At 50.2% G+C, this 27,120-nt stretch overlaps 6 protein-coding genes across 6 annotated transcripts; 4 read left to right on the top strand and 2 right to left on the bottom strand.

Annotated features, from left to right (window-relative positions):
• Positions 1–90: 90 nt before the first annotated feature.
• On the bottom strand, positions 91–1,278 carry PtA15_2A171 (uncharacterized protein; the record flags this gene model as incomplete). Its single annotated transcript, XM_053166164.1, has 1 exon — positions 91–1,278. The coding sequence occupies one exon, from the start codon at positions 1,276–1,278 to the stop codon at positions 91–93; it is 1,188 nt and encodes a 395-aa protein (XP_053017413.1).
• A 1,308-nt stretch (positions 1,279–2,586) lies between these two features.
• Positions 2,587–4,215, top strand: PtA15_2A170 (uncharacterized protein; the record flags this gene model as incomplete). The annotated part of the gene is made up of 9 exons (XM_053166163.1): positions 2,587–2,645; positions 2,714–2,807; positions 2,867–2,938; positions 3,008–3,275; positions 3,349–3,555; positions 3,623–3,690; positions 3,769–3,820; positions 3,904–4,055; positions 4,162–4,215. The coding sequence occupies 9 exons, from the start codon at positions 2,587–2,589 to the stop codon at positions 4,213–4,215; spliced, it is 1,026 nt and encodes a 341-aa protein (XP_053017412.1).
• A 6,711-nt stretch (positions 4,216–10,926) lies between these two features.
• On the bottom strand, positions 10,927–14,336 carry PtA15_2A169 (uncharacterized protein; the record flags this gene model as incomplete). The annotated part of the gene is made up of 5 exons (XM_053166161.1): positions 10,927–10,930; positions 13,056–13,334; positions 13,410–13,840; positions 13,904–14,092; positions 14,205–14,336. The coding sequence occupies 5 exons, from the start codon at positions 14,334–14,336 to the stop codon at positions 10,927–10,929; spliced, it is 1,035 nt and encodes a 344-aa protein (XP_053017411.1).
• A 4,990-nt stretch (positions 14,337–19,326) lies between these two features.
• Positions 19,327–20,258, top strand: PtA15_2A168 (uncharacterized protein; the record flags this gene model as incomplete). The annotated part of the gene is made up of 4 exons (XM_053166160.1): positions 19,327–19,431; positions 19,531–19,586; positions 19,657–19,708; positions 20,097–20,258. 4 exons carry the CDS (start codon positions 19,327–19,329, stop codon positions 20,256–20,258), a joined length of 375 nt encoding a protein of 124 aa, XP_053017410.1.
• Positions 20,259–20,332: 74 nt separating this feature from the next.
• Positions 20,333–22,559, top strand: PtA15_2A167 (uncharacterized protein; the record flags this gene model as incomplete). Its single annotated transcript, XM_053166159.1, has 7 exons — positions 20,333–20,534; positions 20,618–21,114; positions 21,204–21,434; positions 21,511–21,775; positions 21,853–21,927; positions 21,995–22,084; positions 22,444–22,559. The coding sequence occupies 7 exons, from the start codon at positions 20,333–20,335 to the stop codon at positions 22,557–22,559; spliced, it is 1,476 nt and encodes a 491-aa protein (XP_053017409.1).
• A 2,057-nt stretch (positions 22,560–24,616) lies between these two features.
• PtA15_2A166 (uncharacterized protein) lies at positions 24,617–25,035 on the top strand (the record flags this gene model as incomplete). Its single annotated transcript, XM_053166158.1, has 3 exons — positions 24,617–24,622; positions 24,693–24,832; positions 24,903–25,035. The coding sequence occupies 3 exons, from the start codon at positions 24,617–24,619 to the stop codon at positions 25,033–25,035; spliced, it is 279 nt and encodes a 92-aa protein (XP_053017408.1).
• Between the last annotated feature and the right edge of the window lie 2,085 nt (positions 25,036–27,120).

The raw sequence follows: 27,120 nt of genomic DNA, 5'->3' as shown, positions 1-27,120 counted from the left end.
ACTAATCCATTTTGCTATGATGGTCCAATAAAACCCAGGAATGTTGGAGGCTGTAGCTAAATTTACTTTGTATAATACAAACCAGCCCTTTCAAAATGTATCTTTTGCGGTGTGTAGATTTGCAATAAGGCCCTGGATGTACTTGAAAAACTGCTGACCAGCTTCTTGCCTTTGTGATTCCAATGTAGTCACACCTTGAGCTGGAATGAGTGTGTTGATCAAATCTACGTGAAACAAGTAGATAGGTAGTGTCTTCAGGATGCATTGCAATTCTTTCAGTAAGTATGATGCCTGTGTGCGAGAGTATTTGCTTTTGATTCTTTCTTTAAGATCAAGTATAGAATCTTTGAACACAGAGATGACAGGATCTGTGTAGAGTACATACAATTTTAGCTTTCTTGTGTTGGCTTCACGTTTGAATCGTAACAAAGCACACTGCCTTCTTTTTTGTTGCACTTGGGAATACTGTTCCTGTGTAACATCTAGTAGGTTGGCCAAACCAAATCGATGAAGGTTGTATTTGTTTCTTTTTTTCTGTACCACTTGAGAAAGAAAGCGGTAAATCTGATCCTCCTTTATCGTAAGAATCTTGTATTCGTCTTCCCGTTCGTCACTGATTAATCTGCACCCATTGATTTGCTTGATACTTCGGATTGCTTCACAGATAATCTGTCTTTCACTTTTGGCTGGCCGCCCGCAGTTGACGATTTCAAAAGGAATCTCAGCATCATCCCTGGAGGGTTCCTTTCTTTTTCTTCCTGAGTTTTGAAGTTCGTTTGGGGAGTATGGCTGCTCTTGTTGAACAGAGGGTGAATGCGGGTTGATACCATCGGGAATGGGATGAGTTTCGATCTCCGGCCATGGGCTATCGTCAAAGTAGATGTTATCTTGAAGACAAGCCAATTCAGGCGGCGTGCGCGAGGCAATCTCATGAGAAATGGGATCCAATTCCGGCCGTGGACTATCCAGAAGATTTTGATGGGAGTCCGTTTCAGACCGCGGACGCGTATCAAAATGCTGGGGAACGGGGACGAGAATCACTTTCTGGCCGTTGACTATGCCACCCCGGCCATGGACCACTGACGAAATGAAGTTGGTTGTGATCGAAATCAGGTCCCTGCGATCGACGCAAATCCGTGTCATGGGCGATGGGACGCGAATCCGGCAACAGACGAGTGGCGAAGTCGAGGGCCTCGTGCGGGGCGTCCGATTCTTGCATGGTTTGAGCCCACGGCAGCCATGTGTGGGCAGAGTCCGGAGCAGACGTACAGTGTACATTCTTCAAAGACAAGCAGGCTAGCCAGACGAGCATCCAAACGGGCACTCTGGAGGTCGCAGAGCATTTGGAAGAGACAGGGCTTGGTGCCGGAGCCATGCTCGCGTCGTTCCCACTTCTAGTTGGTCGGATAATGGCGTGTAATGTCCGATCGAGATGATGGCGAACAGCTCCAGACGGCCTTCACCTGCTTGGGCTCCAAGAAATGGTTTCTGAAACCTCCTGCAAACAGGTCCTGGCGCGGCGCCTCCAGCCGGGCGAAATAAACGCTCGTGAAACAGTAGCGCCAAACACATCGCGGGACTGGGTGCCCCATCTAGGACCGGGAGTGATTTTACCCGTTCAACGTCTCATGAGTGCTTCCTGGTTGGTGAGGCTGTAGACGCTCTTTGGCCGGGGTGGATCCCTCCCGGCTCCCGAGCGTGTGCAGGCACATTGACTGGGAGCCATTGCCGAACTTAACACAACTCCCTCCCCGCGAGCAGTACCCTCCCTCTCCTTCGGAGACGCTTCGCGCCCCCTTGAAGGGGCTTAGTTAAGCTCAGCCATTGCCCCCAGCGCCATCACGGTCTATGTACGAGAGCTCGCGAGGCCGCCAAAGTCTTGCGCGCGGGCCGGGAGCAGTCCCGCCCGATCGACAAGATATACACCGGCGGGGCTGGAGGACAGACAGGGCAAACCCCGGGGGGCAACTCGAGTCCCCTCCTGTGCGTTCGTATGTCTTACGCATATTCAACTGTGTGCTTGAGGCTTGCCGATTACTTTATAGCCAGTGCGCAACGACTGGCGGCGGGTTTTCTAATGCAGTATATTACGCCGCCAAGACTATGACGGCAGGCGGACCACGCCATCAGCTACGCCAACCACGGAGCTACAATATTGGCATGGCGGCCCACGGCTGGCAGAGGGATAGTGGGAAGAAGATTGGTGTGTTTATCGTGGTTGAGGGTATCCGAAACAGGTTTCGGGTGGTGTCGGCGGGCTGGGAGTGAATCCGGGCGGAGATTCGCTCGGATTTCAACTGGTGGTCATCGGGGAGGGGATGATGGGAGTGTCGTCCTGGCGGCTGGGCTCGCCATTTCCTCCCGCCTGCGACTGAACGGGCGTACAGTCAATGACGTATCCACAGGCCTGAGCAACGCTGTGATGTCATCCGAACGCCGTGGCCATACGCTTCATCCTTCTTCGCTTATAAGCCCACCCCCAGCCCTCCTGACCACTCCCCACCACACTCCCAACACACACAAACTCAGAACCATCTTCCCCATCCACACACACACACACACACACACACACATCTTCCTCCGATCATGTCGTCTCCTCTCCACCGCGTCAAGCAGCAAGTCGCCATCATCGGATCCGGGAACTGGTCAGTCGACCCACTCTCTCTCCAGGCGATCGGCAGCCACGCTCACCAGTCTCTTTTGTATTCCTCAGGGGATCTGCGATCGCCAAGTTGGCCGCCGAAAATGCTGCCCGACACAGCGACTACTTCGAAAAGGAGGTGCCCATGTGGGTGTACGAGGAGCAGGTATGCCGTGTCTAAACCGCTGCATAGTAGACCCCTGCTCACTGCTGCGTTGCTTCAAGGTTAACGGCAAGAACCTCACCAGCATCATCAACGAAGACCACGAAAACGTCAAGTACTTGCCGGGCGTACAAGTTGAGCATCCCCAGTGCCCCGCGGTTTCCCGAAGTGACTGATCCTGAAGGCTGTCCGTCTCTGCACAGCTGCCGTCGAATCTGAAGGCGATCCCGTCGCTGACGGCCGCATGCCGCTCGGCCACCATGCTGGTCTTCTGTCTCCCGCACCAGTTCATCCCCAACATCTGTCGCCAGCTCAAGGAGGCCAATGTGATCGGCGCGGGGGCGTTTGCGATCTCGTTGACGAAGGGGGTCGATGTCGCTGGCGACAGGATCAAGATCATTGCCGACGTGATCGAGGAGGAGCTCGGGATCAGCTGTGCTGCGCTCAGCGGGGCCAACATCGCCAACGAAGGTCCGTCCACTCATCATCACTCTGACTTCCATCATCGGGAAACCTTCTCTCACCCTCTGTCTCTCTCTTACAGTTGCACTCAACAAGTTCTCCGAAACCACGATCGGCTATCGCGTCAAGCAGGAAGGCGAGCTCTGGCAGAAGCTCTTCCACACCGCCAACTTCCACGTCCAGATCATCGAGGACCGCGCCGGCGTCTCGCTCTGCGGCGCGCTCAAGAACGTCGTCGCCGTCGCCGCCGGGTTCTGCGACGGCCTGGGCTGGGGCAACAACGCCAAAGGTCTCTCTCCTTTCCCCTCTTCCAACCCCGCATCAAGCACTGACCCCCCTTGCTGTGCTCGACGCAGCGGCGATCATGCGCATCGGTCTGCTCGAGATGAAGAGCTTCAGCATGGAGTTCTTCTCCGGCGTTAAGGTCCGTCCATCCCTCTCTCATCCCCGAAAGATCTCACACAAAAAAGCGTCCCGCTCACAATGCGATGTCTCCCAACAGACGGAAACCTTTGTCCAAGAGTCCGCCGGCATTGCCGACCTGATCACCACCTGTACGTCTCCCCATCGCAAAGAGATCGCCCCCTTCTCAGTGATTGATATGTGTTGCGCATTGTGCCACGATGTGCGGGTGCAGGTTTCGGCGGCCGGAACCGCTTGTGTGCGGAGGCGTACGTGAAGACCGGCAAGCCGTTTTCGCAGCTCGAGACCGAGCTGCTCGGCGGCCAGAAGCTGCAGGGCGTCGCGACCGCCCAAGAGCTCAACACGTTCCTAAAGGCCAAGGGCCGCGTCGAGGGCTACCCCCTGTTCGGCGTCGTCGTACGTCCCTCTTCCACCCCCCATCATCCCACTCGCTCGTCGCTGATCGCTGTCGTTTTGTTCCCCACATCCGCAGTACAAGATCGCGTTCGAGAACCTCGACCCCGCTAAGATGACCGCCCATCTCTGAACGAGCGCGGGTGTCGGACAGCGCGCTGGATTGTAGACTCGCGAACACCGGTAGACATAGACTAAAAGAAAACAAAAACCCCCGAGTAGAAGAAAGACCCTTAATCGTTAGACGCTTCAAGTTTCCGATCTGTGTTCCCTTCCTTAACATATCAAAGCACCCGCCTCCTTTTCCTCCTTCCCCATAATAATCATTGCTAGACTCCGTCCCCCTAGACTCCTGATCTTCCGTCATCGTCGTCGTAGTAGTAGTAGTCGCAACAAGAATCTCTCTCTCTCCCCATGTACGCCCCTCAAGATAGATTTCTCTCCCTCTATGTTCGCGCTTGACCCGCACTCCTTTCCTGATGTACGTAGTTGAACATGCATGCAGCAGCCTCTCCTTGTCTACCCAAGTGTGTCGTCCTTGTTCCTGTCGGCTCCTGCAGGAGCACTTGGCCCGGGCGGCTGGCTCGAAGCCCAGGGCCTGCTCGTGAGAGACCCGTCTTGACGCACCTTTGGAGTGCGGGTCCCGGGCGCTGGCTGGATGGCCCCGCCGCGTTGCCTTCTGTCTCCCGCTGCGTCCGCTCTATCTTCTGCGCAAGCAGTCGGCCGGGAACGTACGATCCACATCTCCCGGAAGGGCGGCTAAGTATCTAGTCCAAACAGGCTTGCATGATCATCGCAGGGTTTGGTGGTCTAGTAGTATGATTCACCCTTAGGGCCTCCTTCGTGGCTGGGCTGGGTGAGGTCCCGGGTTCAATTCCCGGCCAGACCCCTGTTTTCCAGTCCAGGGCGGAGATCTTGGGTGATCTACATAGTCTTTTTTTTTTTTTTTTTTTGTGCTTATTGATTTGACATTGCGCACTTTAGTGAATGCTAATAATGGGGGGGTTCAAAGTTGACTCCTGCACTGTTTCAGGAGCTAAATTCAGGAAAAAAAAGTCCCAGCCAAAAATCTCCAGAACTTTCTGCAACTTTGAATCCCCATTTTGTGGGATTCAATTCAGGACCCACACAAGCAGGAAAAAAGGTAAGTCCAAAACTTGCCCATCTCACCAATGGCTGGCCCAGAGTCCAGACCGGCCATCAATTGCATTGGATGGCCAGTCAACACTGTCCATTTGTACATAAACCCCACTTGATGACCCGGTTGGGTCGTCAATTCACAAGTGGCTAACCAATAATCCACCACTCAATGACCTGACCCGGTCATCAAGTGCTGGATGGCCCGGTCACCCAGTCTTTGGTTTAATACAGACTCCACTCGATGACCGGGTTGATCATCGAGTGGAGTGTGTACCATCCACTCGATTGCCCGGTCACCCGGTCATCGAGTGGAGCGTGTACCAACCACTCGACGACCGGGTGACCGGGCCAACGAGTGGAGTGTGTACCATCCACTCGATGACCGGGTGACCGGGCCATCGAGTGGAGTGTGTACACACTCCACTCGTTGGCCCGGTCACCCGGTCGTCGAGCGGATACACACCCAACTCGATGGCCCGGGCACCCGGTCAACAACTCCACTCGATGACCGGGTGACCGGGCCATCGAGTGGAGTGTGTACCATCCATTCGATGACCGGGTGACCGGGCCATCGAGCGGATACATACCCAACTCGATGACCGGGTGACCGGGCCATCGAGTTGGGTGTGTATCCGCTCGATGGCCCGGTCATCCGGTCATCAAGTGGAGTCTGTATCCACAGGTATCCACTCGATGACCGGGTGACCGGGCCATCGAGTTGGGTGTGTATCCGCTCGATGGCCCGGTCATCCGGTACCGGACTGGGTCATCAAGTGGATACACACCCACTTGATGATTGACTCGGTCATCGAGTGGATACCCACTTCACTTGATGGCCGAGCCTATTGTTGAGTGGAGCGGGTGTCCACTCGCTGACCGGGTCCGGCCATCGAGTGGAGAGTAACCACTCGATGACCCGGTCGGGTCATCGGGTCATTGAGTGGTGGGGATTGGTTAAAGTGAGCTGTGGTCATTGAGTGGGGTGTACGTGGGAGTATTCTGTGGACTGCATCTGTTATTGACTTGATGACCGGTCAGTTGAGGCCATGGATCTGATGAGGTGTGTCCAAAAGAGATTTTTCTCTATTGGAGGCCATGGATTTGTGTTTCCTGATTCAGGAAGGCCCTTTCTGCATCCCCTCCTCGTGAAGGAAATCAGGTTTGCAGGAAGGAATTCAGGTCCATTTTTTTCCTGAATTTTGGTCCTGAAACAGTGCAGGAGTCAACTTTGAACCCCCCCAATGTAGATACATGCGATGATGTTTAAATAGAAGGGGGTTACTGGATGACTTCCCGTGGGCTAAAAATTCAGATCTGTCAGGCCAGGTTAAACCTTACTGGCTGGTGAGAACTTGATCTCAATCACTTTTCACCAGCAAGTAAGGTTTAGATCTGTGAAATTTTAGTCTGTAAGGGGGGCGTAGATCCTACGGGAAGTCTTCCACTAAACGTACCTGGGTATTTCCGCGTTTGTACCCGGTTTTTGCGTACCCCCTTTTCCGCGTACGTACCCGGTTTTTTTCTGTTCATTTCTATGCAACGCAAATAGGCTTAAAATTTATCTAAAATCCTGAAAAGAATTATGACACATTCAAAATTCCAAAAAAGCAACTTTAAATGATTTAATTAATTTTTTGCATACCCCCTTTTCCCCAGTGTGTACTAAGGGAATATCTTTTTTGTTACATGTACCAGGGTTCCAAAAAATTGAGGGAAAATTGAAACATGCATTAGAAGCTTCCTTTGAAATTTTTGAGAGAAAAAAATAGGTACGTGGCGGGTACGTGGTGTGCTTAGTAGAAAAATGACTGCTACATGTATAACTTTTTTGTTACACATTTAAAGAGTCTAAAAATTTCAAAAATGTTTCTATGGTGTATATTCTGTGCTCCATTAAATTTATAGCAATGGGGTAAACACCAAACATGAGATATAGGGGGGCCGGGCAGCCTTAATAGGAACAATCTGCCTAATTATTGAACATTTTTTTTGATAAATTTCCCAGAAGTCTAGAGACTTAAGGGGTTACATAATGATGCATATTCTATGTGCTCTGAAACTCTTGGCAATATTGGTACCTCAGAACATGAAATATAAGGGGTGTGTGGTAGTCATATTGCCTTACTGCGCACCCCTTATGTCTGATGTTCTGAGGTACCAATGTTGCCAAAAGTTTCAGAGCGCAGAGAATATGCATCATTCTATAACCCCTGCATTCCTTAGACTTCTGGGAAATTTATCAAAAAAGATATTCAATAATTAGGCAGATTGTTCCTATTAAGGCTGCCCGGCCCCCCTATATCTCATGTTTGGTGTTTACCCCATTGCTATAAATTTAACGGCCCACAGAATATACATCATAGAAACATTTCTGAAATTTTTAGACTCTTTAAATGTGTAAGAAAAAAGTTATACATGTAGCAGTCATTTTTCTACTAAGCACACCACGTACCCGCCACGTACCTATTTTTTTCTCTCAAAAATTTCAAAGGAAGCTTCTAATGCATGTTTAAATGTTCCCTCAATTTTTTGGAACCCTGGTACATGTAACAAAAAAGATATTCCCTTAGTACACACTTGGGAAAAGGGGGTATGCAAAAAATTAATTAAATCATTTAAAGTTGCTTTTTTGGAATTTTGAATGTATCATAATTCTTTTCAGGATTTTAGACGAATTTTAAGCCTATTTGCGTTGCGTAGAAATGAGTAGAAAAAAACCGGGCACGCACGCGGAAAAGGGGGTACGCAAAAACCGGGTACAAACGCGGAAAAAGCGGGTGCGTTTAGTAACCCCCTAAATAGAATACATGTGAGAATAAAACTAGTTATTTTTAACGTTGATTGTGATGAATAATCCGAGTGGTTTATGAGGGAAAAGGAAAAGAAGAAAAAGAACTGAAAAAAAGCGCCCAAAGAAAATGATAAAATTGAAAGTCCATCTCTTTTGACGAGTCTGAAACTTCACAAGAGCCAAATCCGACTAACTTTAGTCACGACTGCGGCCCAGACAGTTACGTGATATGTGGTTGCTCAAGCCACATACCCTAGAGGTTAAAGCGGGCAGAAAGTTAGCCAAAACCGACCCCCGCTAGGATCCAGCCCAACCTCTCCCACCGAATCCAAGTTTATTAAAGACACAGATTTCCCAGAACCCTAAAAAAAAAAATCAAGGGTTCCCCCTGTAAACACACAAAATGGAAGAAAAAAATCTAGGGTTTCCCCATTGTACAAAAAACCAATGCAAAATCCACAAATTTTCCTCAATCAATATGAATCAAAAAAAAAAAACTGTAGCACTCTAAATTGTCAACCTAGCCTTCCAACATCAGCAGTGCTGTGCGCCCAGGCTCAACCTCCAGCCCGCGTCAAGCGCGCGGGTCAAAAAGGTTGGACGTGAAGGCCCCCGGCCCGCAGCAAAGGCTGCAGACCCGTGGGGGGCCTACTCTTTCCCCCTCAGACTGCGCACGCGCAACAGCGGAGGGGTTGAGGGCAAAGGTTAGCTGGAAGTGCAGCATCCTCGACTGCCCTGGGGGGATGATGGACCACCAATTGAAGCTATTTATACCCTTGCCCCAGCTCTGTCTGGCCACGAATCATCCATCCATTACTTGCAGCGCCGTGGCAATACATTGAAGCCACGGTACCCTAGCCACATGGCAACCACTACGCGATTTCATTTGATCCCGTTGCCTTGCAAATCCGCCCCCCAACACGCCTTCCTTCCCACCCAACTGAGGGAGTTGCCACCGAGTCAGGAAACTCAGGGCAGATGTCAACGTCATAACTTTATTGCGTACTCCTAAGTCCCATCCCAAATGACTTATCCAGGCCCAAATATTTACAGCTTGGTATGTATTTGTAACCAGTCCAATATTCCCTGGCTTTCTGGCTGGGGTTCGCCGTACCATGCTGGCATTGCATCTGCCTTCGTCTTGATGAGGCCCTCACGGCCATTCGTTTTATCTTGGCATGGTAGGTGACCGGACTGCAAGGGGAGGTCCCCAAGGTCCAAGCACGCGAGCATACTGAGCTGGGCCAGACCGGGGGGTCCACCGTGTTTCATTTGAGAGAAGATTGCAGGAGCAGTGGCGAACAATCATGAAATCAGCGCTGCGCAGTTTTGACGATTTTCCAGACAGAATTCTCCCAGTGGATGCTTCTCCACAACGCAAATGTGGATCAGTTTATCAAGGAGTATAAGTTCTTCACCGGTTTCAGATGTAATTTTATTGCAAGGCAGAATGCCTGCAGGTCAAGGAAGATGTTGTCTTGGTGGTCGGCAACTCAGCATTCAGAGAAAATGTGCGAGTCACATCTTAAAATTTAATCTAGAGTCTCAATGAATTGGTCATCAAGAGACCAAGGACGCCTCCAAAGCTAGGCCCCTGCTCCAATTTTATCAGCAGCCGTTAGCAGGAGCGGCAAGACACACGACGAGACCGGAATATCCAAGTCCCTATAAGACGAGCGAGTTCGGAAGGACAGAGGCCCACCTCCAAGGGGCAGCAATTATGTTCCAAGCCGGGTCACGCCAGTGGGATCGTAAGATGGTCACAGCGCGTCCGGCGGCAGTTTGAGAAGAGCACCAATGACGGAGCGCAACTCAACTGAAATTGAGCATTTCCAAGCCGGCTACAAATGGCAATTCTCCACCTTCCGCCACTGCCCCCGCTCCCGCCGCCGCCGCCCCACCCACCTCTAAGAGTGATACTTCTCCATTGTCTCCCATTCTGTCGTCATTCCGTAAGGAAGGCAGTTTGTTTGCTGCGCTTGCTAAGACTGCCGCCGCCAATGCGACTGCTACCCCTGCATACATCAGGACCTCAATCTTGGGGAAAGGAAGAACAATCTAGCAATTCCATGGACCAGCAACCCAGGACTATCGTGCAACAAGTCAAGGGACTCGAAATCAAAGACAAGTAAAAAAATGATGGCCAGTTGATTAAGGTCTTGCATGTCTTGACCAGCCGACTTGAAAACCATCCAATCCCAAGCAGACAAAACAAGGTATTGGGAGAGGGGGACATCCTCAAAAAGAGACCCCAGGAAGCATTTTGAAACCTAAACATATATCATTGTTGCAGCAGCGCGCAGAGATCATTTTGTTATCCAAGCTTTGTTGTTTTTTCCCCTTGATTTTCTTGAGTTATTTATTTGTGAAAGGATATCAAGAAGGCACTAGAAGTAGACCAAGTCAAAGAAAAAAATTCTACGGCTTGTATTCTCTTTTCTTTCTTTCAGTTTTCCTGCTTGGTTTCTTTTTTCTTTTTGCTCATGATGACTAAAAATAAGACAAGAGTGATTTCTATTCCTTTGATAATGCCCCTTTTCTCCTTCTTTGGTCTCCTATGATGTTACACTTCCTCTCTCTCTCTGTGTCGTGCCTTTTGCCTCATCTCTTTACTCTTTCATTCTTTTGTATACTATTAATCCTCTGAAGGTATTATTATTTGGGTAGTTTTAAGATTCAACAGGTAATTCACAAAAAGAACTTGCTGTGGAATGATAGAAATAACAAATTCAACTGCCTTTGAAATTTGAGTTGGAGATGCAGCAAGCATAGAGGATAAATTGTGGCTTGGGAAGATTTTGCAAAGGTGATTGAACTGTTGGGGATTGAAGGTTTAGACCTGTTAGTACAGCTTAGCTGCCAGCTATTAATGCTAAAAGCAAAAGTCAAATCCTCAATATTGGGCAAGGGAAATTATCTGTGTCATTGAAATCAGTCCTGGGTGAACATTGATGAAGGCCTTAAGAGTCTCCAATATGATAAGTGGTAGTTTATGTATTTTTGAAAAAAGAAGATTATACTGGAAAATTTGCACAGGTGCTTAACCCTGAGAATATTGGACTGTTGAATATTTGTAATGCAGATTTCAATTTTTCTTCACTGCAGTCATTTTGGTGTGGTGGCACCTGGAAGATATTTTGTGTAATGTGAGGAGAGAGCCCTGAGATTGCAGCGGCAAAGCCGCAATGAACTCTAGTACATGCTTAAATCAAACAAAAATAAGTAAGTGCTAATGATCTCTTCTCTCTTTAACAATAATAATAAGATTTAAAAATGGTGAAACTAATAACTCTTCTTATCCTTCTTCTAAATAGGATTTGATATTCCTAAAACGTCTTGTATCGATGATAAATTTTGAAAGACAATTGAAAGTCAATGGATTATTGAGTAAGTTTTTCAGCGAATTCGGATTGACTTTGATTTTATTTGATATTAAATTTGATCTAAATTTTCTTCTTTGTTTGTGGTATTTTTTACAGTCAATAAGGAAGTGTTTGACGGTTTCCGGTTTCTGACAAAAATCACAATCCGGAGAATCAAGTTTGTCGATGTGGAAAAGAAAATCGTTTAACGGAGAATGCCCCAATCAAAGTTGATAAATTGTCGAACTCAGCCCTCTCTCAAGCCAACTTAACAATTCGAATATCTTCATTGGTATGTTGGTTAATTGAACTAGAGGCCAAGGCGGCTTTGCCGCTGCAGATTTCAGGTTCAGTCCTATAGTCTTGTGCTTAATCTCCCTGCAAGTATGTGGTGTGAAGTTCACACCACATACTTGGCCCATGCAGCCCCCAAATCTCTCAGACTTCCCACTCTTAATCTCCCTTGAGACACCTCCCCTGAGTTTCCCTCCCTGGGGAGGACCACCCACCTGAATCAAGTTCAATAAAAATCAACATTTTTTTCTACACCTCTTTATAGATTGGTCTTGAACTTCCTACTATCATCAACTCTCTGATTTAGGATTGCTTGTGACCTAGCTATTCATGGCATGAGGGAATATGAGGGCTCAATTATGTGTTGGTAGCTTAGTTTCCTTAGGTGCTACAATAAGTTTATTGCAACTTCACATGGATTTGAGCTGGTTCCTTGAAAATTAATGCTTGATCCCAAGGACCATGCTCTTGAGGAAGTGCTTTCAAATTAAACAACACAGAAGTTATTTAACCACCAAAGAGCCTACCTCCATACAATTTGTTTGTAATTCACATGCTATTGGCTCAAATTTATATGCAAACATAGCCAGTTTGGATACCAAACTATGTTTGGAGATGATACTTTTGTGCTTGGTCTTGAGCCTTGATGGATGCTGTCCTCAAGAAGTTAAGTGCAAGCTGACATGTATGTTGTTAAATTGCATAAAATGATTGTACAGCTTTCATGACTAATCTGGAATTAATGGGCCTGTAGGTACAAGCATTGGCAGCGGCAGAGGCGACCAAGTCGTTTCGAGCCGTTTGATGCTCCACATGAAGAGGTGGTTTGGCTGAATGAGGATGTTGAGTCTGCGGGAGCGGACCATGAGGTACGCGGACGTGAGGTCGAGCTGGCAATGTTTCATGACGTGTGCGATGACAATGGAGGCGCTGCGACTGACGCCGACAAGGCAATGCACGAGCACCTTTGCCCCGGCAACGCGACAGGCCTCGGTGAACGCCATGGCGCGCTCGATGTGCGGCCGGATCGAGTCCATCCGGTCGTCCGCCACGCCCTTCATGTCCAACATCTCCATAGGTCCGCTCTTCCATTCGTGCCACAGCGAGTTCACGACACGCGGCGTCGGCTGCGAACGGCGCCCCAAAGCGGCCGTTCTGTTGGTGCTGGTGGTGTGGGGCGACCAGCGCGGACTCGCCCATCGAGACCACATGGGTGATCCCCAACGCATTCGATGCATGGTTCAGGTTGCCCAGATAGACGAAGGGCAGGATGCGCGAGGGGAAGTGGCCGTCGAAGCGGGGGTCGTAGAACCAGGGATGGTGTGCCCGGGTCGTCCGCGGGGGGGAGGGCGTCGGGGCGGAGGGGAGGGGTGGGTGGCGGCGGACTTGGCGCTGTGGACGGAGGAGACGCCGAAGGAGACGCATCCGCGCAGGAACGAGCTGCGGCTTGGCTCATCGACCGCCATCCGGTGCATCTGCTGCGCCTTGCGTTGCTCGTGCAGCTCCTGCTCAATCCGGCTCTCCACCCGGCGCAACAGCTGGACGTCCGCGGGATAGACAAAGAACGAGCGGTTCTGGTCGTTCTGCAGATGCAGATAGGCGTCGGGAAGGGTGTATCCCAGGTCGTACATGATGTACGACGGCGCAAAGAGGGACGTCTCTGTACTCAAAGTAGAGACAAGATTAAAAAAAATGAGCTTTTTTTGGATGATGCGCTGGAGAGGAGAGGATAGAACGTACTATCCATCGTGACAGTGAATCAACACTTTTCGGCCAGCCCTGCCTTTGCCGGGTTTCGCGATCTTCTTGACCCATGTGCACAGGTCAACCAAGTAGCGCACAAGCTTATTGCGGGACATGGCCCCTGAGCAGCTTTGGCCGGTGCTCGGGACTTCCATGTGGATGATCTCGGCAAGCTCGGCAGAGAGGCTGCTGTTCTTGGCGCGTTGCTTGATGCTGTCGAGATAGTTTTGGTTGAGATGGAATTCGAGCGACGAGGTGATCACGGCCTGGTCGTGCGCTTCCACACACACATTGTACGGCGCATTTCCATACTCGTCTGTCATGGCGAAGTGGGAGGTCACCATTGGTGGGCGCTCATCGAACGCAGCGCGCTGACGTGAGGACGATAGATCCTCTTTGGTAAGCGGGACATCTGCAGAATTGCCGAGCTGTTGCGACAATGTTATCAGAAATTGATCTAGGAAGGAAGAAAGAAGAAAGGATGGACGCACCCAAACGTTCTGGGCAATCTCCGAGGCTCTCGTTAAAGCCGCCATCTCTTCTCGCTCGCGCTCCAAGAAGTCGATCTTGTTGCGACGATAGCCCCAGCCGTCGACGGCGACAACATGGCTGAACTGGCGTTCAAAGACCTCGAAGGGATCAGAGGCGCGGCCACTTGGTTGGGGAGACTGGGAGGAGGACTCGGTAGTAGTGGTGTTGGTGGTGGTTCAGGTGGTAGAGCAAGGGGCAGGCTCGGAGTTGGCCAAGACAATGGTAAAGGCCTCTGTAGCGCAGGAAGTACCGCGCATGGACACTTGCAGAAGTAGGAGGCTTGAGGAGTGCCGGGTATAAGTGGAGCCAGGGAAAGACAAGGGACTCTTCAACCCGGGAGACCAAGGTCATGTACGTGTCGTGGATCTCAGCGAATTCGGTGGAGCTGATCATCTGGATGGTCTGTTGAGGGGTTTGGATGGATGAGAGCAGGGGTAAGTGTTTCACATTGAGCTGGAAACCTGGTTGTTGGCATGGTTCTCAATGGTGAGCCCAGCACCATCGGATCCCGGGCTTCCCAGAGCCGCGGTAGATTGTGGCTGGGGTGAAGTGTATTTAAGGGTGCTTGTTGGTAGGAGTCCTAGTTTGCCGAGTATCTCGCAACGGTCGGGAGGCTTGCGGTGGCAGTCTTGGTGTTTTCTTGCGATGGGTGACGGTCAGGAAAGAGAAGTGAGGGTGGAGGGTGCGCCTATAAATAGAGCGGCCTCTGGCAAAGTGGAATCACCAGTCGACTCGCTGTGCTGCACTTCCAGCCAGTGAGTTGACTCAAGCCCCTCCGCTGCTGCGTTTGCACAGTTTGAGGGTGAAAGGTGATGACCCCCCTTTGCAACTTGCCTTAAATGCGGCGCGCTGGGGGTCATCTGCCCAATACTTGCACCCTCTCTAGAAGAGGATGGGTATTGGGCTGGGTGTTTTTTTGGGCTGTTTTTTATTTTTATTTTTTATTTTTTATTATTTTGTAGGGGAAACCCTTGATTTTTGTTTTTGTGATTGTCTGTCTTTAATAAACTCAGATTTGATTACGTATAATTGGTGATTTCTTCTTTTCAAAAGCGAATCTTGATCTTATCAATTGCTGAATATTAGATAGTGATCTTGTCTGTCGTTCGAGAGTGAACAATCGGTTTTCACCAATCACTTCTTTGGCAAGTCGATCCACTTCTTCATTTTCCGGAATTCCAGCATGAGCTGGACACCATAACAGCGAAATCAAAAACCCATATAGCAACAATTCCTCCATTTTATCAAAGATCTGAACAAAAACCTGTTGATTAGAAAATGGTCGAGGCGGTTTGGCAATGACTTGAAGAACGGCTTGATTATTGGAAAATATATTGATCTGATTCGAAAAAGGTAACTTGTTTCTCAGAAACTTGTCTTTGATGATATTGAGACCAATGTTGACCGCTTGAACTTCTGCTTCAAATGCTGATGCTTTGTTAGCGTCATTGATTCAACAGGCGAACGATACCGAATTATTGAGTAAAGCCGCCAAAGCTGAACCCTTTCCAGGAATACTAGAACCATCAGTGAAAAGAAGAGATTCATTTTTATTTTTTTTATTCGAAATCTGGTTAGTAACTATATCTTTAGCAACATTTTTTTTAATATTAAAATTTTGAACTTTGATATAGAAATTAGACCACGGAGGAACAATGTGCTGTTGAATTGTTTCGATGGACTGAAAATTGTATTTGGGAATAAGATGATTGTCGAGAATGTTATGGATGGAGGATTGGTGAGTCAATGGTCAAGAATTAAGTTCATTGTTGATTAACTGTTTGATTGGGTGACTGTCGGGTGCTGTTAATTTTTTACAAATATACAGATGGCTTTTTCTTTTTAATATATCAAAAAAAGGTATCAGTGGTGAGTCCCTTAGAAGAAAATTACACAGAGTCGTCTTAAAAACACCAAGTACAATTCTAACAGCTTGATTATAGATTTTACTAATAACATTTTTAACAGCCGACTCATTTCTCTTAGAAGCCCACACACAACTGCCATATAGGACTCTTGAACGAAGAACACTAATAATCAAATTTTTGGATTGCTGTAAGCCCAATCCGTACGAACATCAAGAAATTCTGATAAGTTGATTTGCCGTATTGATGCCGCACTTCTTGACTTTTTGAAGATGAAGAGTGAAAGATAGCCGAGGATCAAGGATGATACCAAGGTATTTAACTGAATCCGACTTGTTCATGCTGACATCGCCCAGGCAAAGTGGGCGCACATCAACCGACTTATGAGTAAAAATCATAAAATTTGCTTTTTTCTTATCAAAGATTGCGTTGTGCTTCTTTCCCCACGCAAGTGACCGGTTTCCTTCACTTTCAAGCGAAGAGATGGCGCTTTCAAGTCGTTTATTGGCCACGAAGTGAGTGACATCATTGATAAATCCTAGAGAAATTTTATCTTGATTCAAACTAAGAGAAGAATTTATTAGTAGTTTTGAATTATATATTATGTACAGAATGGGCGACAGCGGGGAGCCTTGCGGAAGACCGCAACTCAAATGAAAAGACGGGGACAAATAGTCATCCATGCAAAGAGAAGTGGTACGTTCTGACAGCAAGGAGTGAACGATTGCTGATAGATATGGGGGAATATCAAGCTGGGTTAGAGTGTTGATTAATTGGTTTTTAATAACCAAAGGGTAAGCCGACTTGACATCGAGAAAAAGAGCTGAAACCACTTTATTCTCACACCATTTTTGACAAATCCAGGATGACAAAAAGATATTAGCATCATCAGTACAACGATTTGCACGACCACCAAAATGGCCATGTGCTAAAACACCATTGTTTTCAGCCCAATAAGTAATTCTTTTTGTCAAAAGAGATTTGAATACTTTTCCTAAGCATGACAATAATGCTATTGGACGATAGGACCCCGGAAGAGCGTAAGACTCTTTATTGGCTTTTTGAATAATAACCGTAACAGCGTGTCTCCAATATTTAGGAAAATATCCTAATTGAAGACACGCCGAGAAGAGTTTAGTGAGTACAGGGTTGATAAGATCTTTACTCCAAAAAAGAACTTCGTTAGCTATATCATCATGACCTCTAGCTTTTTTTTTGGTAATTTAGAGAGAATATTATCCACTTCAAGATGGGATATAGTCGGAAAAACAAATGAATTCGGAAACGAAAAGGGCGGAATATCATTCAGATCGCAATCAATGGGTACTTCCGAAGTCCCTTTAAAAAGGAGTCAAGCTTGCTCTTCTTTATTTGAGGTGAGTTCATCGTTTTCGTTGAGTAGTGGTGCAACACTTCCATTGCTACAGGGTTTAGTGAATTTATAAGCTTTAAAAATTTGGTGATCTTTACTTTCAGCCAAAAATTTTCTCCAGTGATTACGCTTGAGTTCAAATACTTTGTCCTTGAAAATTTTTTGCCAGTAGTGATAACAGTTGCAAGCTTGAACCGAGTGCGCAACTAACATCCATTTCCGAGCTCGATTTCTGTTTTGGACAATTGGCGAGAGGATTTTCTTGTCCCACCAGGGTTTAACCTTGTCGTTGTTGTTGTTGACTAATTTTTTTTGACAATCAACCGAGTTTTGAAATGCAATGGTTAGTTCTTTAGTAAATTCATCAACGTCAGCGTTATTAGAAAGAGGAAGGTTATTAATCCGAGCAACACTTCTAGACAACACATCACAAAACTTCTTGACATCTAGATTTTTAATATCCACCAAAAAACGTGTAGTTGGGATAACATGTGGGTTAAAATTAAGATGAAGAACAATGGCTTGATGATCCGAACCATAATTAGAAGAAGAGGTACAACAAGAGTGGACAAATTTCATCGCTCGAAAATTACCCCAAGTAAGGTCAATAACAGTCGGACTTGTCCTTCTGTTGATAAAAGTCAGTGATCCTTTTTCCAAAATGATTTTAAAACCATTGCGGCCACAGGTTTTGATTAAGTCCTTAGACTGACGATGGGAATGATGATAATTAGATGGGTTCCAGAGACGATGATGTAAATTCAAGTCCATAAAAAGAAAAGTGGGAACTTGGCGGTCATTGTGTGTACCAAGCCAATCAGTAAGTTGTTGAATGCCTTCAAAAGTTTTCGGGGGATTATACAGATTGATAAGACAAATTTTTTGAACTCTTTCATGAACAATATCCAGATCAACTGCCGAAAGAATACAAGAACCATCCCGAATTGGATGAATCTTGTCAGAGGTAAAAGATTTTTTAAAGAAGAAAAAAACGCGATGTTTATTGCTGTACTCTGACGGTGAATGATTGGAATCAAGCACACAATTCCAATTTTTATAATGTGGTAGTTTGAATGTATGAGGATTGATCCAGGGCTCTTGGAGAACCAGTATCAAGAGTTGATCATCAGAGTTAAGCGCATTGGAAGTAATGTCAAAAGAATTATGACAATTGAGTTGGAGAATACTAAACCCCAACGAGTCCAATCTATTGTTGGAAGAAGATTCATTAAGAGGAGAAAAGGGGAAAATTTGTTGATCATTAAGATGAGAACAAGGATTTGAAGATAATGAGTTGTAACTACTCATCCGAGTTTATTAAAGCCTCTGAATCACAAAACAAAACTTCAAAGGTTTCCCCTACAAATCTCCAAAAATCACAAAAAAAAATGAAGGGTTTCCCCTCTACAACTTCCAGAAAAAGACATGAAGGGTTTTCCCTCTACAAATGCCAAAATCAACAAAAAACACAATTTTACACCAACCTGCAACCAGCCACCTAACATCAGCAAGCTGATGCACCGTGGCCCACTGTCCATCCCTTTCTAGCAGGGTTAAAAAACAGTGAGAGGATGACCCCCAGCGCGCCGCATTTAAGGCATTATGCAAAGGGGGGCCAACGAGTTTAACCCCTCAAACTGCGCAAGTGCAACAGCGGAGGGGGTGAGGACAAACCGCACGCTGGAAGTACAGCGGCAGAGGACGCCTGGGGGATTATCAGAACACAAGAGCACCCCCCCCTTTTATACACCATCAGCCAGCAGTGCCAAGCTTGCCTCAAGCCTTCCCCTTGGATCCCCCCGCATGTATCCTCGACAACAACACCTCCGCCACGCCGCTGCTGTACACATTTTTGACCAGCAAGGCATTAGCTACATCTCAGATCTTCTGGCCATCCTGGTCAACACATCTGATGTGCGCTACTGGAAGCCAAAATGAACGGCCTGACTACTTGCGCATCTTGCTCGAGTGCGGCCTGGCGGTCATCCGGATCCCAATCGCCGAGGGGTTTGCGCCCCAGAAGGGGATCAAGGAGGTCAACGAGGTGCTCGACCAGGTCATCCAGTCCTACACCGCCCAAGGCATTGGCGTCCTCTGCCACTGTAGGGGCGGAGTAGGCAGGGCCGGCTTGGTGGCCTGCTGCTGCATGCTCAAGATCGGCCTGATCAACAGACCCAGCCTGATCTCCGACCCCTCCAACCACGCCCCCTCGGCCGACTACCCCCACCACCAAGCCAACCATCAGACCATCGCCTCCTTTAACTTCCAGGACCAGTTCCACTTCCACCACCACCAACCTCACCTCCCTGACATCTTCTCCTTCGTCGACGGTACCCGCTTGGCCCCCAAGACCTCCGTCCTCGGCCAGGTCGAGAAAGTCATCGAAGTCATCCGCAGACGACAAAGGTCCGCTCTTTTTTCTCTCTGCAGATCCTGAACCTTCTGCTGATCATCCCTCTCGCTTCCTTATCCGCAGCCCAAAAGCTATCGAAACCCCCCAACGGGTTCATTTCATCATCCAATACGCCGTGGTCCTTGCTGCGGTCACTCGCGCCGAGGAGGTCACCGGCGGGTAGAAGTCTGACAATGTTGAATCGAAGTGGCTCGGGGGGCTTGGCTTCGGCCTGTCACCCTACACACCCGGGCGAATCGGGAAGACCCCCTGCGCCCACCTGACGCAGGAGTCATACATGCGCCAGGTGGGCGTTACAGGACGCCAGCGTGACGAGGAGTCACGCTGGCGCCACCGTGATACACCTCGGTCCGCCCGAGCCTAGGAGGCGTCAGGACGAGCGCGAGCCTGGCTGGTCCCGATGCAGGCGTGAGCTGGGCGCCTCAGCGGATCGCCAGCCATGCGTCACGGTTGAACAGGCGTCAGGCTGTGGCGCGAGCCGGGGTCGCCTCCCTTTGGCACAGGTCATCCGGGCGCCGGGGGGGACCTATGGCCAGCAGGCGTTGGCATGTTGCCCGCCCGCCTGGTTCACCGATTGGGCGCCTCGAGGTGGCGTGAGGCCGGGGTGCTCGTGGGGGGGCGCCTTCGGGCCGGACGAGGGGCGACATGATGCTGGATCGGCATGATCTCCTCATATGTATGCCCCTCCCACCAGCCCACCCGTCATCGTTTCAGATGAAGGGGCCCTCAAACGTGCAACATGCACAACACTGGGTCGGGTCACACCCCTGCCCCGCCCCCAAGACCGCACTTGGGTCGGTCACCACGATTCCCGCCCGCAAGTCTTACCAACCAGCACAACATTCCACCATTCCAGCACGTCCTAAGGTTCACGCCGTCCCGTCCGAACGTTCACGCAAACTCGACTTTCGACCACGCAAAGGCCATGGATCCCCGCGACGGTAGGTTTGCATGCAACGCCCCCCGCTCTGCGGGATCTTGACAGAAATTGTGCTGAATTTATCTTTTTGTCCCCCTCCTTTAGAGTTCACCTACGAGGAAGGTACCTATTACTGCAAGGTATGCAGTTTGGCGAGGGGGACAAAGGACTGGCGCCGCCATATCCGCACCAATGTACATAAACAGAATGTTGAGCAACACCAAGCTATGAGCAGGGCAAGATCACCCATCCCCATCGCCGCCGCGCCGGCACCGCGCGCGCAGGAAGATACCTATGCACACCCGGATCATCTTGGTGCACTGGAGTGCACTGATCTCATCGAGCAAACCCCCGTCTCAGCGCCTGGGGTCGACGGTTTGATTGCGGGCCTGACCGCGAGCCATGCCCAAAAGCGCTTGGAGGCGAACACCAATCAAGCACAACTTGTCCAAGACCCGCGCAGCTCTCTTGAGAAGGACCTCTTGCTGATTGCGGCTCACAAGGGCAATCACATCCCGGATGATGAGCGGCCGATAGTGCGCACCGATAAGAGGTCCAACAAGGTCAACATGAGTGCGTGGTTTCCATTCAAGAGCAAGCTGGTCAGTGTGTCTCAGGTGTACCATGGGCTCCCTTCTTATCATACTAGCTCCGTCTCTTATCATACTAACTACATCACAATGGGATTCAGGACCTGGTGGCTTCCCTCTTAATTGGCCATACACGCTCAATGCTGTCAAGATCGCTCTACAAACGTATCAGTGCACTCTGGGAGGTGTGTGGACTCAAACTACTGCGATGGGCTGCTGTCCGGGAGTCACGCAAGAGGATTCGTGATTTACTCGGGAACAAGGTTCAATCATATGTTTCAGTTTTTGATACTCCATGCTACGCACTGAGTAGCCAGAAAATCATCAGCCAGGTATGTGATATATCAACCTACATTCATGGTAGATTTGGTACAAACATTTGTCTGATAAAAAGTTGGCTCTTCTCAGGAATTGGCCAATCCACTAGTGGCCAGACATATGGAGTATTATCCAGAGTCAACAGATGGATTGATAATAACCAAGTTCTCCCAATCTGGGAAGTGGCTGACTGGCATGTCCCAAGATCACAGGCCTCAAATGTGCCGATTCAAAGATAAGGATTTCTACATATTTGAGCCAGTGGAGCTGCAATCAAAACAGCTGGTAATCCCAATTTTTTTCTTTACTCAAGCCGGGGTCTTACATGCTAGGTGCTGGGATGTTGCAAGGGATGGTGTGGGATTCCTCACAGTGGATAATATTCAGACTGATATCCTCAAGATTGAACTGCCTTTTGGCCTCCATTTTCAGCGGTCAAAGAGAAGATGAAGCAATTGGAAGCAGAAAAGTCTACAAGCATGTGTAGTCCTATCTTAGGGCTGAAAGGTAATTCTGTTTGCCTCATGTCTAATCATGCCTTTGGTTTCACTGATGCAGTGGGATCCCAATTTAGATTTTGACGGGGTACACAACACTCCGGTCCTTGTGCAAATCTGGGGTCGCTGTCATACCATCCTACGTGGTGTGATCAATCAGGGGACTTGTCAGGGGAAGTGGGCCTCTGAACTTGTGCGAGTCCTGGGGCCCGCCCGCTGGCCGGGCCGGGCCCCACAACCCCGGGGCCTGCCCGCTCTGGCAGGGCCTCGCGGGCGCGACCGCGCGCCCCAGGCCGCCCACAGGCCGCCCAGGCGCGGGGACAACCTACCCCAGCCGCAGCATGGTGGCTACACGGCAGTTGCACAGATTAAGGTTTCGCCCGTCAAAGCTGCCGTCAAAGACAAAACACCCGCCTGATTGACCGCCCACCTGTTGGCCTCCGGTCAGCCGGCAAAATGACCACCAAACTACCAACCAACCCGCCGGATTTTGCAGTCAGGTAAGTAACCCGTAACTTTACCCCAGTCGAATGGCCGGCAAAATTACCTGACCAACGATCCGCCGCCGGCCACAGCGTCAACATGCAGTCGACATTCACTAACGGCCTGCAGATCGGCAACGATGGGCAAGCAACACTTTGACAACTCCTCCCGTTTGCTATGTAACCCCCAAAAAAAAGGGCAGAGGGGGCCAAGACAAAGTCCGCCCATCAGAGGGACACGTCACCCTTGGCCCTCACCCATCCACCCGCCTCATTTTTTCTAAGTCCGCTCATCAGATCACCGCCACCCTCCATCTCCCCCACCCTCACCAACCCACATACGTGTCCCTCTGTGCCTGCCTCCTCCTTGCCCGGCCCACACCCCATCCACAGCACGCCCACCTCCACATTGCATCCTCCATCGAGCTCCGCACCTCGCTTGGCTCCATCGGCCCGAGTCAGCCTGTCAAGGTTCCCTGTAAGCCATCTTGGGGTCTTTCCTCTTGCCGTCTTGCCGGCCATCTTTGATCACCCGCCTTGATGAGCTCATGGCTGACTCGAGCTCCATATTGTCTTTCATTTTGCTGGCATGGGCGAATTGAATGCGCGTCTTGGGCTCGCTGACTTCGGCATGCTCTTGGATCCAATGTGGGAACGCCAAACAACCCTCAAAGGTCAGACTACGGATGACTTGAATGACGATAACTTCTGGCACGGATTAGGCAAATCAATTTAAAACTTTGGACTGGGTGGGATTGCTGGTGCCTGTAAGCTACATTCCGACAGCGTCGTATCGGCCGAAACCATTAGATCGACGGCTAATCTTGCACGCTCCCTTACCGGCTGTACATTTCTGACGTCTTATAAAACTCATTGTCTGTATAAGTAGGAGCCACGACTGTGTATCCAATCGACCTCGTGAAGACTCGTATGCAAAACCAGCGTATTAAAATCGTCGGAGAACTTCTTTACAAGAACAGCATGGATTGTGTCAAGAAAGTATTCAAAAATGAGGGCTTTACCGGCTTTTACCGAGGTCTACCGCCGCAATTAAAAACTGTAAAATTCAATAAAAACAAAAACAAAAAAGTGCCCAGGTGGCCGTAAAACCAAAGTGAGCGTGTCTTGTGAGTTGACCCGAGTATGTCTGCCAAAAGGGATCGGAGAGCTGTGAGCAGCAGTGGATCTGGAAGTGAGCGTGGTTTTGGGCTCGGGGTGATGTGATTAGCCGGCAATTGTGGTCGAACAGTGAGCAAACGGCCCTGATCAATTTTGTAGGGGGGCTCGGGTTCGACGGCAAATTGCCGCTGGGGTCGAGCCACCCTTACTTTTGCCAGCTGCTTGCCCAATTGCGCATTGGCGGGGGTGCCGCCAAGTTCGGCGGTCCGCTTGACGGTTGACCGGAGGCCGGCATGTGAACGGTCATGAATGGCTGGGGCGCGTCCGTCAAACTGACGGCCGAACTTTGGGCGCTTCGGCGGCGATGTGCAACTGCCGTGTAGGTCTGCTCCCCCAAGTCATGCAGTTAGGGCAAGACTCCCGCGCCCTCATATGGCCGACCGGATCCGCCAAGAAATCCCACGCTCCCCCAACAGCCATCACAAGGCTCCAAACCGCCGAACCTCCCGTCCCCCAGCCGATTCACCCTTCCCCTGCCCCGCATGTCCTTTGACGGCACCACCGCGACTCCCTCAAGCCGCCGCCGGTCCGGATCCGCAGACAAAGACGGTAAGCTGCTCCCATGCCCCTGCGCCAGCTACCCCCCACCCCCACCCCCCCCCCCCCCCCCCCCTTTCTGAGCATGTTCCCCCCTCCCCCCCCTCCATTTCTCAACCGATCTGCCCTCCAGACGAGCCCCGTCGCCCCGCCCAAAGACCACGGCACAATGGATCCCCCGCCCCGCCTCAGCCCCCATTCAACCCATTCCTACATATGAACCCCACCGACCGCGAGGGTCCCTGCGAGGCACCAGATGGGCTCCCAGATGACCCCGTCGTCTTGTCACCGACACAACAGCTGTACGCCGATTTCCAACTTCCCCCCGCAATTCATTGAAGAAGATAGGTTGGCGCTCAGCCACGTCCACACCGAGGTGAGGAGGCAGGTGAAGAATGTTCGGCACATAGTCCGCAACCATGCCCTTACGGGTGTTGTGCTCGGTCATGCGCACAATGTCCTCCCGGTCATTCCAACCCTCGACATGTATGCTCGGGACCTATGGAAGTACCTCATGGGCGCCAGTGCTTGATTATCCGACGGCCAAGTAGACGCGGCTTTGGCCCGAGCGCCTCAGCTGAAGGCCCGCTTCGCTTATATCCGGCTGGCCACCATGGCCAACCACTTCGATCTGGCCGCACAATCAATCTCCCACTGGGACCAGATCGATGGCCAACTTCAAGCCAACCGCCCGCGCAGTGAAGACTGGAACAATGCGTCAGTCGCCTCTCATGCCCCCCTGTCCCGCATCCCCCCAAATCCCCGCTGACCCCTATGTACGTTGCAGGTGGACGCTCCTGGTCGTCCAGAAGGACCATCTCCTTTTTGGCATGTCCCCGCTCCTGGCGGACCTCGATCGAGACAACTGCACCTGCCCCACCGACGACGAGGTCACGATCCAGTTGGGAATGATGACATGATTCCCCTCCAGACCTCTGATTACCCCCGATATGCCCCCTATTCCACCGTTTCCCTCCTCCCCCCCCTCCACCTTGTAACTACATACACAGTGATCAAGGAAATTCAGGCATCCAGCCAACTTACCCACCATGACTTCCCCAAAGCCCTCTGAGGCCTATGAGCCCCCTGAGCATCCCCGTGAGACCCCAATGAGGCGTGATGGGACCCCTGCTGGTGGCCAAGCCGCCGCTCGGAGCTATCCTCGCCCCGCCTCTCCCATCGCCTGCGGGTTTCAGGGTCCGCGTGCATCGAGCCGCGGCATGAGAGCCCTGCCCATCGTCCCATCTGCGGGTGCGGATGACGGCTCCCCGGCGGACAATTAGTCGCCCACCTAGTCGCCAGCCGAGGGCAAGCGATCGTACCTCTACGCGTCCTCACCGTCGTCACCAACGAGCCAAGCCAGCCGGAGCCCTCGGCGCCTGCCAAGCACCCAGCCCGACAACCTAGGGGACGGCAAATTTCGCTCGCCTATGCGGCATGCCATCCCCCCCGAAGGCGTTGGGCTGAGAGCCCACCAGGCGACCTGATGACCCCCACAAGGCCATCGCATGTCATCAGGGAGCAGTCCTCATGACCGCCATGGCCCCCGCGAGCAGGACGCCAGGCAGGGCGCCAGGGGCCTGGCGTTTTGACCCCAGACTCAGATGAGGCGCCACCCCCCCCCTGGGCGTCCCCGAGGCGCCCATCTGGGGGCGTTTACGGGGCGCCTATGTCCGACGCCGGGCCGGCATTCCGGGTAACCGCGCCACGTGGGCGCGATTCACTTGCGGGGCCACGGTGGCGCCAGCAGGGACGATCGGGGGGCGCCCCAATCGTCCCGATGTGTACTCGCCATTGATGGGGGTCGGCAGTTGGCCCAGCCCCTGGATGTCAGGCTTGTACGGCGGCTGCTCCGCCTACAGCTTCTTGGGCCCCTTCTACAACGGCATGCTCTTCGCCAAGGCCGCCGACTCGGCTACCAGCGTCAGCCAACGCGCCATCTCGCTCGACTCCGACCTGCTCTTCCGCAGGGCTAACGATGAGCAAGTCTCCTGCAAGAGCAACACCGGCGAGACTCACAGTTTCTCGACACAGGATTGCCTTGGGTATGTATGCTTCACTCTATTGATCGTTCATCAGCGCTCCATCCTTGATCCGCAAACAGCTAATCAACACTCTAAATGTTCTTAGTGCCGCTCGCCAATTTGCTGAGAAGAGCCTTTCCAAGGCTTCTGTTGGTGCCTGCACATTGACTCTTGTCAGCCCCAAAGACCGGGTGCTAGCCAAAGATGTGTAAGTATCCGATCTCGCCCCAACTTTCCAATCCGGTTGTCCGTTTCTTACCTTTTTACCCGGCTGATGATGTTTTCCTTGCACTTGAATCATTCAGCTCTTTGGCTGCATTGGAGAAGGCAACATGCAGCATGTTGAAGGCTTGCGCGGACTCGTCCACAGTAAGCAGCACCCACCCTCTTTTCCAGACATCTTCCTCTGCTGAAAGAAAGATTGGTTGCCTCATTAGCATGAACAGGCCCACCCTACTGCTGACAAGGAAGTCGACCACAAACAGGTTGCAATGCTGCTGTCCAGGACTGCATGAGTGGACCATCAACTATGTATCATGACTCACTCGTGCCTTCAACAATTTTACTCTACCATTCTATGTTTGTATCTCTGCCGCACTTGTATCTTGTATCTATACATCAAGCTTGTCAAATTACTTGCTCTGAAGATTTACCAATAAAAACACATGCATTTATAACTAAAACGCTCAGCATCATCTTAACCTTCTTCAAGGTTTTCATTCCCTCAGAAACCAGGGTTAAAATATAAAACAGGAAATTGCTTAAGATGTGTTCTACCAGTTAATGAACTCAGAATTATAGAAGGTAGCGATATAAGTATCTACACTTGATACGACTTGAGCACCGACGACACACTAACCTTTTAGAAGGTAGCGATATAAGTATCTACACTTGATACGACTTGAGCACCAACGACACACTAACCTTTTAGAAGGTAGTGATATAAGTATCTACACTTGATACGACTTGAGCACCGACGAC

Source organism: Puccinia triticina, chromosome 2A (genome assembly GCF_026914185.1).
Source record: "Puccinia triticina chromosome 2A, complete sequence".
Classification (NCBI taxonomy): Eukaryota; Fungi; Basidiomycota; class Pucciniomycetes; order Pucciniales; family Pucciniaceae; genus Puccinia; species Puccinia triticina.
Note: the sequence above shows the minus strand (reverse complement) of the source record. Positions and strands in the feature narration are given on the sequence as shown.